We start from the raw sequence: 18330 nt of genomic DNA on the forward strand, positions 1-18330 counted from the left end.
ACAGTGCGGCACTCCCTCAGTACTGACCCTCCCACAGTGCGGCGCTCCCTCAGTACTGACCCTCTGACAGTGCTGCACTCCCTCAGTACTGACCCTCTGACAGTGCAGCACTTTGTCAGTACTGACTCTCCGACAGTGCGGCGCTCCCTCAGGACTGACTCTGTGACAATGCGGCACTCCCTCAGTACTGACCCTCCGACAGTGCGGCACTCCGTCAGTACTGACCCTCCGACAGTGCGGCACTCCCTCAGTACTGACCCTCCGACAGTGCGGCACTCCCTCATTACTGACCCTACGACAGGGCAGCGCTCCCTCAGTACTGACCCTCCGACAGTGCAGCACTCCCTCAGTACTGACCCTCTGACAGTGCGGCACTCCCTCAGTACTGACCCTCTGACAGTGCGGCGCTCCCTCAGCACTGACCCTCCGACAGTACTGCACTCCCTCAGTACTGACCCTCCGACAGTGTGGCACTCTCTCAGTACTGACCCTCTGACTGTTTGGCACTCCCTCAGTACTGACCCTCTGACAGTGCAGCACTCCCTCATTACTGACCCTCCGACAGCGCGGCGATCCCTCAGTACTGACCCTCCGAGAGTGCGGCACTCCCTCAGTACTGACCCTCCGGCTGTGTGGCACTCCCTTAGTACTGACCCTCTGACAGTGCAGCACTCCCTCAGTACTCACCCTCTGACAGTGCAGCACTCCCTCAGTACAGCGAGTGTAATTGGTGTTGTTTTATCTCGGTGACTCTGCTTTCTTCTCTCTCATCACCAGGACAGTGCTTCAATCTTTACACAAAGCGTGTGAGGAGGCTTCTCAGTTCAATCACTACCCTGGAGGCAGTGGGATCCTCTGGGCTAACTATTACATGGACCGGATCACATCCAGTCAAAAATGCATCAACGAGTGGAACGCCATGGCTGACCTACTGTCTGTCCGCCCGGAGTCACCAGGAATTCCCAGCACGTACGTTTATTCCGGATAGGTGAGGTCAGGCGAGAGAGAGAGAGAGCGTTAATGTTTCCATCAGGCACCCTGTTTAAAGAGGGAGTCTCTCCCTCGGGGACCCCGTTTAAAGAGGCAGTCTCTCCCTCAGGGACCCTGTTTAAAGAGGGAATCTCTCCCTCGGGCACCCTGTTTAAAGAGGGAGTCTCTCCCTCGGGGACCCTGTTTAAAGAGGCAGTCTCTCCCTCAGGGGCCCTGTTTAAAGTGGAGGTCTCTCCTTTGGGGACCCTGTTTAAAGAGGGAGTCTCTCCCTCGGGGACCCTGTTTAAAGAGGGAGTCTCTCCCTCGGGGACCCTCTTTAATGACGGAGTCTCTCTGTCGGGGTCCCTGTTTAAAGAGGGAGTCTCCCCATCAGGGATCCTGTTTAAAGAGGGAGTCTCTCCGACAGAGACCCTGTTTAAAGAGGGAGTCTCACCCTCTGGTCCCTATTTAAAGAGGGAGTCTCACCCTCGGGGACCCTGTTTAAAGAGGGAGTCTCTCCCTCGGGGACCCTGTTTAAAGAGGGAGTCTCACCCTCGGGGACCCTGTTTAAAGAGGGAGTCTCTCCGTCGGGGACCCTGTTTAAAGAGGGAGTCTCACCCTCGGGGACCCTGTTTAAAGAGGGAGTCTCACCCTCGGGGACCCTGTTTAAAGAGGGAGTCTCTCCCTCGGGGACCCTGTTTAAAGAGGGAGTCTCACCATCGGGGACCCTGCTTAAAGAGGGAGTCTCTCCGTCGGGGACCCTGATTAAAGAGGGAGTCTCTCCCTCGGGGACCCTTTTTAAAGAGGGAGTCTCTCTGTCAGGGACCCTGTTTAAAGAGGGAGTCTCTCCGTCAGGGACCCTGTTTAAAGAGGGAGTCTCTCCATCAGGGAACCTGTTTAAAGAGGGAGAATCTCCCTCGGGGACCCGGTTTAAAGAGGGAGTTTCGCTGTCAGGGACCCTGTTTAAAGAGGCAGTCTCACCATCAGAGACCATGTTTAAAGAGGGTGTCTCTCTGACAGGGACCTTGTTTAAAGAGGGAGTCTCTCCATCAGGGACCCTGTTTAATTGGGACTCTCTCCATCAGGGACCCTGTTTAAAGAGGGAGTTTCTCCATCAGGGATCCTGTTTAAAGAGGGAGTCTCTCCGACAGGGACCCTGTTTAAAGAGGGAGTCTCTCCCTCGGGGACCCTGTTTAAAGAGGGAGTCTCACCCTCGGGGACCCTGTTTAAAGAGGGAGTCTCACTCTCGGGGACCCTGTTTATAGAGGGAGTCTCTCCGTCAGGGACCCTGTTTAAAGAGGGAGTCTCTCCATCAGGGAACCTGTTTAAAGAGGGAGAATCTCCCTCGGGGACCCGGTTTAAAGAGGGAGTTTCGCTGTCAGGGACCCTGTTTAAAGAGGCAGTCTCACCATCAGAGACCATGTTTAAAGAGGGTGTCTCTCTGACAGGGACCCTGTTTAAAGAGGGAGTCTCACCCTCGGGGACACTGTTTAAAGAGGGAGTCTCACCCTCGGGGACCCTGTTTAAAGAGGGAGTCTCACCCTCGGGGACACTGTTTAAAGAGGGAGTCTCACCCTCGGGGACCCTGTTTAAAGAGGGAGTCTCTCCGTCGGGGACCCTGTTTAAAGAGGGAGTCACACCCTCGGGGACCATGATTAAAGAGGGAGTCTCTCCCTCGGGGACCCTGTTTAAAGAGGGAGTCTCTCTGTCAGGGACCCTGTTTAAAGAGAGAGTCTCTCCGTCAGGAACCCTGTTTAAAGAGGGAGTCTCTCCATCAGGGACCCCGTTTACAGAGGGAGTCTCTCCATCAGGGAACCTGCTTAATGAGGGAGAATCTCCCTCGGGGACCCGGTTTAAAGAGGGAGTCTCCCTCGGGTCCCTGTTTAAAAAGTGAGTTTCTCTGTCAGGGACCCTGTTTAAAGAGGCAGTCTCACCATCAGAGACCATGTTTAAAGAGGGTGTCTCTCTGACAAGGACCTTGTTTAAAGAGGGAGTCTCTCCATCAGGGACCCTGTTTAATTGGGACTCTCTCCATCAGGGACCCTGTTTAAAGAGGGAGTCTCTCACTCGGGGACCCTGTTTAAAGAGGCAGTCTCTCCCTCGGGGACCCTGTTTAAAGAGGGAGTCTCTCCCTCAGGGACCCAGTTTAAAGAGGGAGTCTCTCCCTCGGGGACCCTGTTTAAAGAGGGAGTCTCTCCGTCGGTGACCCTGTTTAAAGAGGGAGTCTCTCTGTCAGGGACCCTGTTTAAAGAGGGAGTCTCTCCATCAGGGAACCCGTTTACAGAGGGAGTCTCTCTGTCAGGGACCCTGTTTAAAGAGGGAGTCTCTCCGTCAGGGACCCTGTTTAAAGAGGGAGTCTCTCCGTCAGGGACCCTGTTTAAAGAGGGAGTCTCTCCGTCAGGGACCCCGTTTACAGAGGGAGTCTCTCCATCAGGGAACCTGTTTAATGAGGGAGAATCTCCCTCGGGGACCCTGTTTAAAGAGGCAGTCTCACCATCAGAGACCATGTTTAAAGAGGGTGTCTCTCTGACAAGGACCTTGTTTAAAGAGGGAGTCTCTCCATCAGGGACCCTGTTTAATTGGGACTCTCTCCATCAGGGACCCTGTTTAAAGAGGGAGTCTCTCCCTCGGGGACCCTGTTTAAAGAGGGAGTCTCTCACTCGGGGACCCTGCTTAAAGAGGCAGTCTCTCCCTCGGGGACCCTGTTTAAAGAGGGAGTCTCTCCCTCAGGGACCCAGTTTAAAGAAGGAGTCTCTCCCTCGGGGACCCTGTTTAAAGAGGGAGTCTCTCCGTCGGGGACCCTGTTTAAAGAGGGAGTCTCACCCTCGGGGACCCTGATTAAAGAGGGAGTCTCTCCCTCGGTGACCCTGTTTAAAGGGGGAGTCTCTCTGTCAGGGAAGTGGTTCTTTCCCCATCACCAGGCTTCAATTTGTGAATGTTACTTTTCCCAGACCAACCGAGCGGGATCTGACGGAGCGCCGGATTCGCTCTGGGCTCCGAATTGTCATGGTTGACATGGATTTGGAGAAAGCCACATCGAAAGAGGTAGGGAAGGTGTTTGGGTCCATTGGGATTGTGGACAGTGGGAGTGAATGGGAAGGGGTTTGGGTCCATTGGGATTGTGGACAGTGGGAGTGAATGGGAAGGGGTTTGGGTCCATTGGGACTGTGGACAGTGGGAGTGAATGGGAAGGGGTTTGGGTCCATTGGGATTGTGGACAGTGGGAGTGAACGGGAAGGGGTTTGGGTCCAGTGGGATTGTGTACGCTGGGTGTGAACGGGAAGGGGTTTGGGTCCATTGGGATTGTGGACAGTGGGAGTGAATGGGAAGGGGTTTGGGTCCATTGGGATTGTGGACAGTGGGAGTGAATGGGAAGGGGTTTGGGTCCATTGGGTTTGTGGACAGTGGGAGTGAATGGGAAGGGGTTTGGGTCCATTGGGATTGTGGACAGTGGGAGTGAATGGGAAGGGGTTTGGGTCCATTGGGATTGTGGACAGTGGGAGTGAACGGGAAGGGGTTTGGGTCCATTGGGATTGTGTACGCTGGGTGTGAACGGGAAGGGGTTTGGGTCCATTGGGATTGTGTAGAGTGAGAGTGAACGGGAAGGGGTTTGGGTCCATTGGGATTGTGTACGCTGGGTGTGAACGGGAAGGGGTTTGGGTCCATTGGGATTGTGGACAGTGGGAGTGAACGGGAAGGGGTTTGGGTCCAGTGGGATTGTGGACAGTGGGAGTGAATGGGAAGGGGTTTGGGTCCATTGGGATTGTGGACAGTGGGAGTGAACGGGAAGGGGTTTGGGTCCATTGGGATTGTGTACGCTGGGTGTGAATGGGAAGGGGTTTGGGTCCATTGGGATTGTGGACAGTAGGAGTGAATGGGAAGGGGTTTGGGTCCATTGGGATTGTGTACGCTGGGTGTGAACGGGAAGGGGTTAGGGTCCATTGGGATTGTGGACAGTGGGAGTGATTGGGAAGGGATTTTGGTCCATTGGGGTTGTGGACAGTGGGAGTGAATGGCAAGGGGTTTGGGTCCTTTGGGATTGTGTAGTGTGGGAGTGAACGGGAAGGGGTTTGGGTCCATTGGGTTTGTGGACAGTGGGAGTAAATGGGAAGGGGTTTGGTTCCATTGGGATTGTGGACAGTGGGAGTGAATGGGAAGGGGTTTCGTTCCATTGGGATTGTCAACAGTGGGAGTGAACGGGAAGGGGTTTGGTTCCTTGGGGATTGTGGAAAGCGGGAGTGAATGGGATGGTGTTTGGATCCATTGGGATTGTGGACATTGGGTATGAATCAGAAGGGGTTTGAGTGCTATGGGACTGTGTACAGTGGGAGTGAATAGGAAGGGGTTTGGGTCCATTGGGATTGTGTACAGTGGGAGTGAACGAGAAGGGGTTTGGGTCCATTGGGATTGTGCACGCTGGGTGTGAACGGGAAGGGGTTTGTCTCCATTGGGATTGTGGACAGTGGGAGTGAACGGGAAGGGATTTGGGTCCATTGGGATTGTGGACAGTGGGAGTGAATGGGAAGGGGTTTGGGTCCATTGGGATTGTGGACAGTGGGAGTGAACGGGAAGGGGTTGGGGTCCATTGGGATTGTGTACGCTGGGTGTGAACGGGAAGGGGTTTGGGTCCATTGGGATTGTGTACGCTGGGTGTGAATGGGAAGGGGTTTGGGTCCATTGGGATTGTGGACAGTGGGAGTGATTGGGAAGGCGTTTTGGACCATTGGGTTTGTGGACAGTGGGAGTAAATGGGAAGGGGTTTGGGTTCATTGGTATTGGGTAGAGTGGGTGTGAATAGAAAGAGTTTTGCATCCATTGGGATTGTGGACAGTGGGAGTGAATGGGAAGGGGTTTGGGTCCATTGGGATTGTGGACAGCTGGAGGGAATGGTAAGGGGTTTTGGTCCATTGGGATTGTGGGCAGCAGGAGTGAATGGGAAGGGATTTGGCTCCATTGGGATTGTGTACAGTGCTAGTGAATGGGAAGGGGTTGGGGTCCATTGGGATTGTGGACAGTGGGAATGAAGGCATGGATTTTGGCTGCATTGGGATTGTGTACAGTGGGTGTGAATGGTAAGGGTTTTGGGTCCATTGGGATAGTGGACAGTGGGAATGAATAGGAAGGAGTTTGGCTGCAATGGGATTGTGTACAGTGGGTGTGAATGGGAAGGGGTTTGGCTCCATTGTGATTGTGGATGGTAGGAGTGAATGGGAAGGCGTTTGGGTCCATTGGGATTGTGTACCGTGGGAGTGAATGGGAAGGGGTTTGGGTCCATTGGGATTGTGTACGGTGGGAGTTAATAGGAAGGGGTTTGGGTCCATTGGTACTGTGTACAGTGGGAGTGAATGGGAAGGGGTTGGGGTCCATTGGGAATTTGGACTTTGGTAGTGAACGGGAAGGGCTTTGGGTCCATTGGGATTGTGACAGTGGGAGTGAATGGGAAGGTGTTGGGGTCCATTTGGATTGTGGACAGTGGGAATGAAGGCAAGGATTTTGGCTGCATTGGGATTGTGTACAGTGGGTGTGAATGGGAACGGATTTGGCTCCATTGGGATTGTGCACGCTGGGTGTGAACGGGAAGGGGTTTGGGTCCATTGGGATTGTGGACAGTGGGAGTGAACGGGAAGGGGTTTGGGTCCATTGGGATTGTGTACGCTGGGTGTGAACGGGAAGGGGTTTGGGTCCATTGGGATTGTGGACAGTGGGAATGAATAGGAAGGAGTTTGGCTGCAATGGGATTGTGGACAGTGGGAGTGAATGGGAAGGGGTTTGGGTCCATTGGGATTGTGTACCGTGGGAGTGAATGGGAAGGGGTTTGGGTCCATTGGGATTGTGGACAGTGGGAGTGAATGGGAAGGGGTTTGGGTCCATTGGGATTGTGGACAGTGGGAGTGAACGGGTAGGGGTTTGGGTCCATTGGGATTGTGGACAGTGGGAGTGAACGGGAAGGGTTATGGGTCCATTGGGATTTTGGACAGTGGGAGTAAATGGGAAGGGGTTGGGGTCCATTGGGAATGTGGACTTTGGCAGTGAACGGGAAGGGCTTTGGGTCCATTGGGATTGTGGACAGCAGGAGGGAATGGTAAGGGGTTTCGGTCCATTGGGATTGTGGGCAGCAGGAGTGAATGGGAAGGGATTTGGCTCCATTGGGATTGTGTACAGTGCGAGTGAATGGGAAGGGGTTGGGGTCCATTGGGAATGTGGACTTTGGCAGTGAACGGGAAGGGCTTTGGGTCCATTGGGATTGTGGACAGTGGGAATGAAGGCAAGGATTTTGGCTGCATTGGGATTGTGTACAGTGGGTGTGAATGGGAACGGATTTGGCTCCATTGGGATTGTGGACTGTGGGAGTGAATGGGAAGGGGTTTGGTGCCTTTGGGATTGTGGACAGCGGGAGTGAATGGGAAGGGTTTTGGCTCTATTGGGATTGTGTACAGTCCGACTGAATGAGGAGGGGTTTTGGTCCATTGGGATTGTGGAACGTGGGAGTGAACGGGAAGGGATTTGGGTCCATTGGGATTGTGGACAGTGGGAGTGAATGGGAAGGGGTTTGGGTCCATTGGGATTGTGGACAGTGGGAGTGAATGGGAAGGGGTTTGGGTCCATTGGGATTGTGGACAGCAGGAGGGAATGGTAAGGGGTTTCGGTCCATTGGGATTGTGGGCAGCAGGAGTGAATGGGAAGGGATTTGGCTCCATTGGGATTGTGTACAGTGCGAGTGAATGGGAAGGGGTTGGGGTCCATTGGGAATGTGGACTTTGGCAGTGAATGGGAAGGGGTTTGGGTCCATTGGGATTGTGGACAGTGGGCGTGAACGGGAAGGGGTTTGGGTCCATTGGGATTGTGGACAGTGGGAGTGAATGGGAAGGGGTTTGGGTCCATTGGGATTGTGTACAGTGGGAGTGAACAGGAATGGGTTTGGGTCCATTGGGATTGTGTACGCTGGGTGTGAACGGGAAGGGGTTTGGCTCCATTGGGATTGTGGACTGTGGGAGTGAACGGGAAGGGGTTTGGCTCCATTGGGATTGTGGATAGTAGGAGTGAATGGGAAGGCGTTTGGGTCCATTGGGATTGTGGACAGTGGGAGTGAATGGGAAGGGGTTTGGGTCCATTGGGATTGTGTGCAGTGGGAGTTAATAGGAAGGGATTTGGGTCCATTGGGATTGTGTACAGTGGGAGTGAATGGGAAGGGGTTTGGCTCCTTTGGGATTGTGGACAGCTGGAGTGAACAGGAAGGGGTTTGGCTCCTTTGGGATTGTGGACAGTGGAAATGAATGGGAAGGGTTTTGTGTCCATTGGGATTGTGTACAGTGGGAGTGGACAGGAAGGGGTTTGGGTCCATTGCTATTGTGGACAGTGGAAATGAATGGGAAGGGTTTTGTGTCCATTGGGATTGTGGACAATGGGAGTGAACAGGAAGGGGTTTGGCTCCATTTGGATTGTGGACAGTGGGAGTGAATGGGAAGGGGTTTGGGTCCATTGGGATTGTGGACAATGGGAGTGAACAGGAAGGGGTTTGGCTCCATTTGGATTGTGGACAGTGGGAGTGAACGGGAACGGGTTTGGATCCATTGGGATTGTGGAAAGTGGGAATGATTGGGACGGGGTTTTGGACCATTGGGATTGTGGACAGTGGGAGTGAACGGGAAGGGGTTTGGGTCCATTGGGATTGTGGACAGTGGGAGTGATTGGGAAGGGGTTTTGGGCCATTGGGATTGTGTAGAGTGGGACTGAATGGGAAGAGGTTTGGATCCAAAGGGATTGTGGGCAGCAGGAGTGAATGTGAAGGGATTTGGGTCCATTGGGATTGTGGACAGCGGGAGTGAATGGGAAGGGTTTTGGCTTCATTGGGATTGTGTACAGTCCGACTGAATGAGGAGGGGTTTGGGTCCAATGGGATTGTGGAACGTGGGAGAGAGCGGGAAGGATTTTGGGTCCATTGCGATTGTGGACAGTGAGAGAGAATGGGAAGGGATTTGGGTCCATTGGGATTGTGGACACTGGGAATGAATGGCAAGGATTTTGGTTATTGAGATTGTGTACAGTGGGTGTGAATGGGAAGGGGTTTGGCTCCATTGGGATTGTGGACTGTGGGAGTGAACGGGAAGGGTTTTGGGTCCATTGGGATTGTGAACAGTGGGAATGAATAGGAAGGAGTTTGGCTGCAATGGGATTGTGTACAGTGGGTGTGAATGGGAAGGGGTTTGGCTGCATTGTGATTGTGGATATTAGGAGTGTATGGGAAGGTGTTTGGGTTCATTGGGATTGTGGACAGTGGCAACGAAGGCAAGGATTTAGGCTGTATTGGGATTGTGGACAGTGGGTGTGAATGGGAAGGGGTTTGGCTCCATTGGGATTGTGGACTGTGGGAGTGAACGGGAAGGGTTTTGGGTCGATTGGGATTGTGGACAGTGGGAATGAATAGGAAGGAGTTTGGCTGCAATGGGACTGTGTACAGTGGGTGTGAATTGTAAGGGGTTTGGCTCCATTGGGATTGTGAATAGTAGGAGTGAATGGGAAGGTGTTTGGGTCCATTGGGATTGTGTACCGTGGGTGTGAATGGGAAGTGGTTTGGGTCCATTGGGATTGTGGACCGTGGGAGTGATTGGGAAGGGGTTTTGGTCCATTGGGATTGTGGACAGCGGGAGTGAACGGGAAGGGGTTTTGTGTTCATTTGGATTGTGGACAGTGGGAGTGAATGGGAAGGGGTTTGTGTCCATTGGGATTGTGGACAGTGGGTTGTGAATGGGAATGTTTTGGGTCCATTGGGATTGTGGACAGTGGGAGTGATTGGGAAGGGGTTTTGGTCCATTGGGGTTGTGGACAGCGGGAGTGAATGGGAAGGGGTTGGGGTCCATTGGGATTGTGACAGTGGGAGTGAATGGGAAGGTGTTTGGGTCCATTTGGATTGTGGACAGTGGGAATGAAGGCAAGGATTTTGGCTGCATTGGGACTGTGTACAGTGGGTGTGAATTGTAAGGGGTTTGGCTCCATTGGGATTGTGGATAGTAGGAGTGAATGGGAAGGCGTTTGGGTCCATTGGGATTGTGTACAGTGGGAGTTAATAGGAAGGGGTTTGGGTCCATTAGTATTGTGTACAGTGGGAGTGAATGGGAAGGGGTTTGGGTCCATTGGGATTGTGTACCATGGGAGTGAATGGGAAGGGGTTTGGGTCCATTGGGATTGTGTACAGTGGGAGTTAATAGGAAGGGGTTTGGGTCCATTAGTATTGTGTACAGTGGGAGTGAACGGGAAGGGGTTTGGCTCCTTTGGGATTGTGGACAGCTGGAGTGAATGGGAAGGGGTTTGGGTCCATTGGTATTGTGGACAGTGGAAGTGAATGGGAAGGGGTTTGGATCCAAAGGGATTGTGGACAGCAGGAGTGAATGTGAAGGGATTTGGGTCCATTGGGATTGTGGACAGCGGGAGTGAATGGGATGGGTTTTGGCTTCATTGGGATTGTGTACAGTCTGACTGAATGAGGAAGGGTTTGTGTCCATTGGGATTGTGGAATGTGGGAGTGAGCGGGAAGGATTTTGGGTCCATTGGGTTTGTGGACAGTGGGAATGAATAGGAAGGAGTTTGGCTGCAATGGGATTGTGTACAGTGGGTGTGAATGGGAAGGGGTTTGGCTCCATTGGGATTGTGGATATTAGGAGTGTATGGGAAGGTTTTTGGGTCCATTGGGATTGTGGACAGTGGCAATGAATGGCAAGGATTTTGGCTGTATTGGGATTGTGGACAGTGGGTGTGAATGGGAAAGGGTTTAGCTCCATTGGGATTGTGGACTGTGGGAGTGATCAGGAAGGGTTTTGGGTCGATTGGGATTGTGGACAGTGGGAATGAATAGGAAGGAGTTTGGCTGCAATGGGATTGTGTACAGTGGGTGTGAATTGTAAGGGGTTTGGCTCCATTGGGATTGTGAATAGTAGGAGTGAATGGGAAGGTGTTTGGGTCTATTGGGATTGTGTACCCTGGGAGTGAATGGGCAGGGATTTGGGTCCATTGGCATTGTAAACAGTGGGAGTGAACGTGAAGGGGTTTTGGTCCATTGGGATTGTGTACAGTGGGTGTGAATGGGAAGGGGTTTGGGTCCGTTGGGATTGTGGACAGTGGGAGTGATTGGGAAGGGTTTTTTTTTCCATTGGGGTTGTGGACATGGGAGTGAATGGGAAGGAGTTTGGGTCCATTGGGATTGTGGAAAGTGGGAGTGAATGGGAAGGGGTTTGGGCACATTGGCATTGTGGACTTTGGGAATGCATGGCAAGGATTTTGGCTGCATTGGGATTGTGTACCATGGGAGTGAATGGGAAGGGTTTTGGGTCCATTGGGATTGTGGACAGTGGGAATGAATAGGAAATAGTTTGGCTCCAATGGGATTGTGTACAGTGGGTGTGAATGGGAAGGGGTTTGGGTCCATTGGGATTGTGTACGCTGGGTGTGAACGGGAAGGGGTTTGGGTCCATTGGGATTGTGGACAGTGGGAGTGAACGGGAAGGGGTTTGGGTCCATTGGGATTGTGGACAGTGGGAGTGAATGGGAAGGGATTTTGGTCCATTGGGATTGTGGACAGTGGGAGTGATTGGGAAGGGATTTTGGTCCATTGGGGTTGTGGACAGTGGGAGTGAATGGCAAGGGGTTTGGGTCCTTTGGGATTGTATAGTGTGGGAGTGAATGGGAAGGGGTTTGGGTCCACTGGGATTGTGGACAGCGGGAGTGAATGGGAAGTGTTTTTGGTCCTTTGGGATTGTGGACTTTGGGAATGAATAGTAAGTATTTGGCTGCATTTGGATTGTGTACCATGGGAGTGAATGGGAAGGGGTTTGGGTCCATTGGCATTGTGAACAGTGGGAGTGAATGGGAAGGGGTTTGGCTGCATTGGAATTATGTACAGTGGGTGTGAATGGGAACAGGTTTGGCTCCATTTGGATTGTGGACTGTTGGAGTGAATGGTAAGGGTTTTGGGTCCATTGGGATTGTGGACAGTGGGAATGAATAGGAAGGAGTTTGGCTCCAATGGGATTGTGTACAGTGAGTGTGAATGGGAAGGGGTTTGGCTCCATTGTGATTGTGGAAAGTAGGAGTGAATGGGAAGGGTGTTTTGTGTCCATTGGGATTGTGGACAGTGAGAGTGAATGGGAAGGGTTTTGGGTCCATTGTGATTGTGGACAGAGGGAGTGAATGGGAGGGGTTTGGCTCCATTGGGATTGTGTACAGTCCGAGTGAATGGGAAGGGGTTTGCTTCCATTGGGAGTGAATGAGAAAGGTTTTGGTTCCATTGGGATTGTGTACGGTGGGAGTGAACGAGAAGGGTTTTGGGTCCATTGGGATTGTGGACATTAGGAGTGAAAGGGAAGGGGTTTGGGTCCATTTGGATTGTGTACAGTGGGAGTGATTGAGAAGGGGTTTGGGTCCATTGGGATTGTGTACAGTGGGTGTGAATGGGAAGTGGTTTGGGTCCATTGGGATTGTGGACAGTGGGAGTGATTGAGAAGGGGTTTTGGTCCATTGGGATTGTGGACAGCGGGAGTGAACGGGAAGGGGTTTGGTTCCATTGGGATTGTGGACAGTGGGAGTGAATGGGAAGGGGTTTGGCTCCATTGGGATTGTGGACAGTGGGAGTGAACGGGAAGGGGTTTTGTGTTCATTTGGATTGTGGACAGTGGGAGTGAATGGGAAGGGGTTTGTGTCCATTGGGATTGTGGACAGTGGGTTGTGAATGGGAACATTTTGGGTCCATTGGGATTGTGGACAGTGGGAGTGATTGGGAAGGGGTTTTGGTCCATTGGGGTTGTGGACAGCGGGAGTGAATGGGAAGGGGTTTGGGTCCATTGGGATTGTGTAGAGTGGGAGTGAATGGGAAGGGGTTTGGGTCCATTGGGATTGTGGACAGCGGGAGTGAATTGGAAGGGGTTTGGGTCCATTGGGATTGTGGACTTTAGGAATCAATGGCAAGGATTTTGGCTGCATTGGGATTGTGTACAGTGAGTGTGAATGGGAAGGGGTTTGACTCCATTGGGATTGTGGATTGTAGGAGTGAATGGGAAGGACGTTTTGTGTCCATTGGGATTGTGGACAGCGGGAGTGAATGGGAAGGGTTTTGGCTCGTTTGGGATTGTGGACAGTGGGAATGAATAGGAAGGAGTTTGGCTCCAATGGGAATGTGTACAGTGAGTGTGAATGGGAAGGGGTTTGGCTCCATTGGGATTGTGGATTGTAGGTGTGAATGGGAAGGGTGTTTTATGTCCATTGGGATTGTGGACAGAGGGAATGAATGGGAAGGGGCTTGGGTCCATTGGGATTGTGTACAGTGGGAGTGAATGGGAAGGGGTTTGGGTCCATTGGGATTGTGGACAGTGGGAGTGAACGGGAAGGAGTTTGGCTCGATTGGGATTATGAACAGTGGGAGTGAATGGGAAGGGGTTTGGGTCCATTGGGATTGTGGACAGTGGGAGTGAACGGGAAGGAGTTTGGCTCGATTGGGATTATGAACAGTGGGAGTGAATGGGAAGGGGTTTGGGTCCATTGGGATTGTGGACGTTAGGAGTGAACAGGAAGTGGTTTGGGTCCATTGGGATTGTGTATAGTGGGAGTGAACGGGATGGGCTTTGGGTCCATTGGGATTGTGTACAGTGGGAGTGAACGGGATAGGGTTTGGTTCCATTGGGTTTGTGGACAGTAGGAGTGAACGGAATAGGGTTTGGCTCCATTGGGATTGTATGTGTTTGCTCTGACAGTATTTGGATAAGGTGATGAATGAATTCTCTGTGTTGTCTCTCAGATCCGGACTGCCCTGGAACTTCACATGAAGCAGGAGCTGAAGGAATACAAAGGTTTTATTGACAATGAGATGTTGCTAGTTCTTGCACAGATGGACAAGCCAAGTAAAATATTTGATTATCTTTACCTGGTGAGTTTCTCTCTGTCTCTCTCTGTCTGTCTCGTCTTCTCTCTTTCTCTCACTCTCACACTGTCTCATTGTCTCTCTTTGTCTCTCTGTCACTTTCTATCTCTCGCTTGTCTCTCTCTCTCTCTCCCTCTATCTCTCTCTCTCTCTCTCTGCCTCTCTCTCCCTCTGTCTCTCTCTCTCTCCCTCTCTGTCTCTCTCACTGTCTCTCCATCCCTCTGTCTCTCTCTCTCTCCCTCTGTCACCCTCTTTCTCTATCTCCCTCTGTCATGCTCTCTCGTTCTCTGCCTCTGTCTCTCTTTCTGCCTCTGTCTTCCTGTCTTCCTCTCCCTCAGTCACTCTCCCTTTGCCTCTCTCGCTCTTTCTCTCTCTCTGCCTCTGTCTCTCTCTCTCTCTCTCCAGAGTCATAGAGCTATACAGCACAGAAACAGGCCCATCAGCCCATCATATCCGTGCTGGCCATCAAGCACCTATCTATTCCAATCCCATTTTCCAGCACTTGCTCCATAGCCCTGTGTGTTGTTGCACTTCAAGTGCTCATGTTAATGCTTCTTAAATGTTGTGAGGGTTTCTGCCTCTCCCACCCCCTCAGGCAGTGAGTTCCAGATTCCAACCACCCTCTGAATGAAAGAAACTTTCCTCAAACCCCCTCTAAACCTCCTGCCCCTTACCTTAAATCTCTGCCCCCCCCCCCCCCCCCTGGTTATTGGCACCTCCACTAAGGGGAAACGTTTCTCCCTATCTGCCCTATCTGTGCCCCTCATAATTTTGTACACCTCTATCAGGTTCCCCCCTCAGCCTTCTCTGCTCCAGGTAAAACAACCCCAGCTTATCCAGTCTCTCCTCATAGCTGAAACTCTCCAGCCCAGGCAACATCCTGGTGAATCTCCTCTGCACCCTCTCCAGTACAATCACATCCTTCCTATAGTGTGGTGGACAGGACTACACACAGTACTCCAGCTGTGGCCTAACTAGCGTTTTATACAGTTCCAGCATAACCTCCCTGCTCTTACATTCTACGCCTCGGCTAATAAAGGCAAGTATCCCACATGCCTTTTTAACCAGCTTATCTACCTGTGCTGCTGCCTTCAGGGATCTATGGACATGTACACTGAGATCCCTCTGATCCTCTGTACTTCCTGGGGTCCCACCATTCATTGTGTATTCCCTTGCTGTGTTAGTCCTCCCAAAGTGCATCACCTCACACTCATCTGGATTCCATTTGCCCCTGCCCTGCCCATCTGACCAGCCCGTCTATATTGTCCTGTAATCTAAGGCTTTCCTCCTCACTGTTTACCAGCCCACCAGTTTTCATGTCATCTGGGAGCTTACTGATCCAACCTCGTATACTCACGTCTAAATCATTAATGTACAGTGCAAACAGCAAGGGTCCCAGCACCGATCCCTGCGGTACACCACTCCTCACAGACTTCCTATCGCAAAAAAAACCTTCGACTATCACCTCCTGCCTATTCCACGAAGCCAATTTTGGATCCAACTTGCCAAATTGCCTTGGATCTCATAGGCTCTTACCTTCTTGACCACTGTCCCATGTGGGACCTTGTCAAAAGCCTCACTGAGGTCCATGTGGACTACATCAACTCCACTACCCCCTCATCTACCCAATTAATCACCTCCTCCAAAAATTCAATCAAATTTGTTAACACATGATCTTCCCCTGACAATGCCAGGCTGACTATCCCTGATTAACCCCTGCCTCTCCACGTGGAGATTAATCCAGTCCCTCAGACCTTTTCCAATAGTTTCCCTACCACTGATGATAGACTCGCCGGCCTATAATTAACTGGTTTATCCCGTCTACACTCCTTGAATAGCGGTACCACACTCGCTATCCTCCAGTCCTCTGGCACCTCTTCTGTGGCCGGAGAGGATTTGAAAATTAGTGTCGGATCCCCTGCAATCTCCCCCCCCCTTGTCTCACACAACAGCCTGGGATACACCTCATCTGGTCCTGGATATTTATCCTCTTTTAAGTCTGCTAAAACCACTAACACCTCCTCCCTTTCAATGCTAATTTGTTCAAGTATATCATCGTCCCCCCTCCCTGATTTCTACACCTACGTCATCCTTCTCCACAGTGAATGCAAAACGATTGCCCCCTTTTTGTTTTTAAGTTCTACCCATATGGTCTTATTTGAGGAACCTTCTAAGATACCATCCCTCCTTACTACAGTAATTGACTCCTTGATCAATAGTGCAGTGCCCCCTCCTCTTTTACACCCCCCACCCCGACCCCTGTCACATCTGAAGATTCTATACCCTGGAATATTGAGCTGCCAGTCCTGCCCTTCCCTCAACCATGTCTCTCTGACAGCAACAATGTCATATTCCCATGCGTTAATCAACACCCTCAATTCATCTGCCTCACTTTTAAGACTCCTTGTGTTAAAATAGATGCAATCCAGCCTTGCATTATTCCCTTGTGCCTTAACAGGTCTATGTTTACTCTGCCTTCCAGACTCTCTCTCCTCTCTCTGACTCTCTCTCTTCTCTCTGTCTCTCTCTCTCTCCCCTCTCTGTCTCTCTTTCGATAGCTTGTCGTGCTGGTCACATTGAACTGTCAATTTGATGTTCTCAGGGTTCAGAATGGAATGCCTCAAACTTAGAAGAATTGGAACAGAATGGGTAAATTATTAACTCCCTGCCTGTCTGTCTGCCTATCCAACTCTGCTTGCATGTTGGTCTGCCTGTCTATGTCTAATAGTCTGTCTGCCTGTCTGTCTTCCTGCCTGTTTGTCTCTGTTTGCATGGCTGTCTGTCTGGCTTCCTGACTGTCTGTCTCAGTCTGCCTGTCTACCTACCAGTCTGTCCCCATGTCTGTCTGCCTAGCTGCCCGTCTGCCTCTGTCTGTCTGCCTGCCTAGCTGTCTGTCTCTGCGTGCCTGCTTGCCTGTATGCCTCTGCCTGTCTCTCTCTCTCTCTCTATCTGCATGCCTGCCTGTGGGGGTGGGTTTGTATCTCTCTCTGTCTCTCTCTGTCTGTCTCTCTCCCTATCTCTTTCTGTGTGTTTCTCTTTCTCTCTCTGTCTCTCTCTGCCCCTCTCATTCCCTCTCTGTCTCTCCCTCTCTCTGTCTGTCTCTCCATCTGTCTCTCTCTATCTGTCCTTCTCGCTCTGTGTGTGTCTCTCTCTCTGTCTCTCTGCCTGTCTGTCTCTCTGTCTGTCTCTCTCTCTGTCTCTCTCTCTCTGTCTCTCTCTCTGTCTGTTTCTCTCTCTGTCTGTCTCTCTCTCTCTCTGTCTCTCTCTCTGTCTCTAACTCTCTCTCTGTCTCTAACTCTGTCTCTCTCTCACTATCTGTCTCTCTCTCTGTATCTCTTTCTATCTCTCTGTCTTTGTGTCTGTCCCTCTCCCTATTTTTCTCTGCCTCTATTTCTCTCTCCCTGTCTCTTTCTCTGTCTCTCTTTCTGTCTGACCCTCTCTGTTTCTATTCCTTTCTCTCTCTCTCTGTCTCTGTCTCTCTCTCTGTCTCTCTCTCTGTCTATCTCTCTCTGTCTATCTCTCTTTGTCTATCTCTCTTTGTCTCTCTCGCTGTCTCTCTGTCCGTCTCTCTCTCTCCCCATCTCTCTCTCTCTCCCTCTGTCTCTCTCTCTCTCCGTCTCTCTCTCTCCCTCTCTCTCTCTCCCTCCGTCTCTCTCTCTCTCTCTCTGTCTCTCTCTGTCCGTCTTTAGCCTCGGATGCTGCATGCCAGTAAACCTAACTCCCGGCTGAGTGTGTGTTGCCGATAGAAGGAGCCTGGTCCCTGACCATCTCCGCTGTCCGGTTGCAGAGTGGGCTACGTCCTGAACGTGACTCGGGAGATTGATAACTTCTTCCCCGCCCGCTTCGAGTACCTGAACATTCGGGTCTACGACGAAGAGGGGACCGACCTCCTGTCTCAGTGGGAGCAATCGTATCGCTTCATCCTGTCTGCTCGGTACGTAAGCCCAGTTGGCCTCGAGGGAGGGAGCGCAGGGTGGGCTTGTCCTGGGTGGGGACGCAGAGAATCCAATCGCCTCCCCCCCGCCCCCAACCCACGTCGCTCAGGTAACCGTTGGCGCCATCGTCTCCCCTTCCCAGACGGCCATCTGCCAATGGCTCGCTGCCCTCCGTCTGTCTGGTGCCGGCGCATTCCATGAGATGCAGCCAGAAATCCAAAGTGAGGGACCTGGGTGTTCTGGTACATGAATCATAACAAGTTAGTCTGCAGGTGCAGCAAGTGATTCGGGAGGGAAGTGCAATGTTGTTCTTTATTGCGAGGGGGGCTGGAGTATAAAAGTCAGGAAGTCTTGCTCCAACTGTACAGGGCGTTGGTGAGGCCGCTCCTGGAGTCTTGTGGACAGTTTCGGTCTCCTGACTTAAGGATCGATACACTCGCATTGGAGGCCGTTCAGAGAAGGTTCACTGGGCTGGTTCCTAGGGTGAAGGGGGTTTGTCTGATGATGAAAGGGTGAGCAGGT

General features: G+C 51.8%; 1 protein-coding gene across 1 annotated transcript in view; it reads left to right on the plus strand.

Moving 5' to 3' along the window:
- The window catches only part of LOC121269343 (protein phosphatase Slingshot homolog 3-like), a 39535-nt gene that overhangs the window by 16412 nt on the left and 4793 nt on the right, over positions 1-18330 (plus strand). Inside the window, exons 6-10 of the mRNA XM_041173894.1 lie at positions 778-969; positions 3921-4014; positions 13751-13879; positions 16476-16522; positions 17661-17807. Of these exons, the coding sequence (XP_041029828.1) occupies positions 778-969; positions 3921-4014; positions 13751-13879; positions 16476-16522; positions 17661-17807 (609 nt within the window). The remainder of the gene's footprint in view (positions 1-777; positions 970-3920; positions 4015-13750; positions 13880-16475; positions 16523-17660; positions 17808-18330) is intronic.

The sequence above is a fragment of the Carcharodon carcharias genome, chromosome 24, assembly GCF_017639515.1.
Source record: "Carcharodon carcharias isolate sCarCar2 chromosome 24, sCarCar2.pri, whole genome shotgun sequence".
In the NCBI taxonomy this organism is placed as follows: Eukaryota; Metazoa; Chordata; class Chondrichthyes; order Lamniformes; family Lamnidae; genus Carcharodon; species Carcharodon carcharias.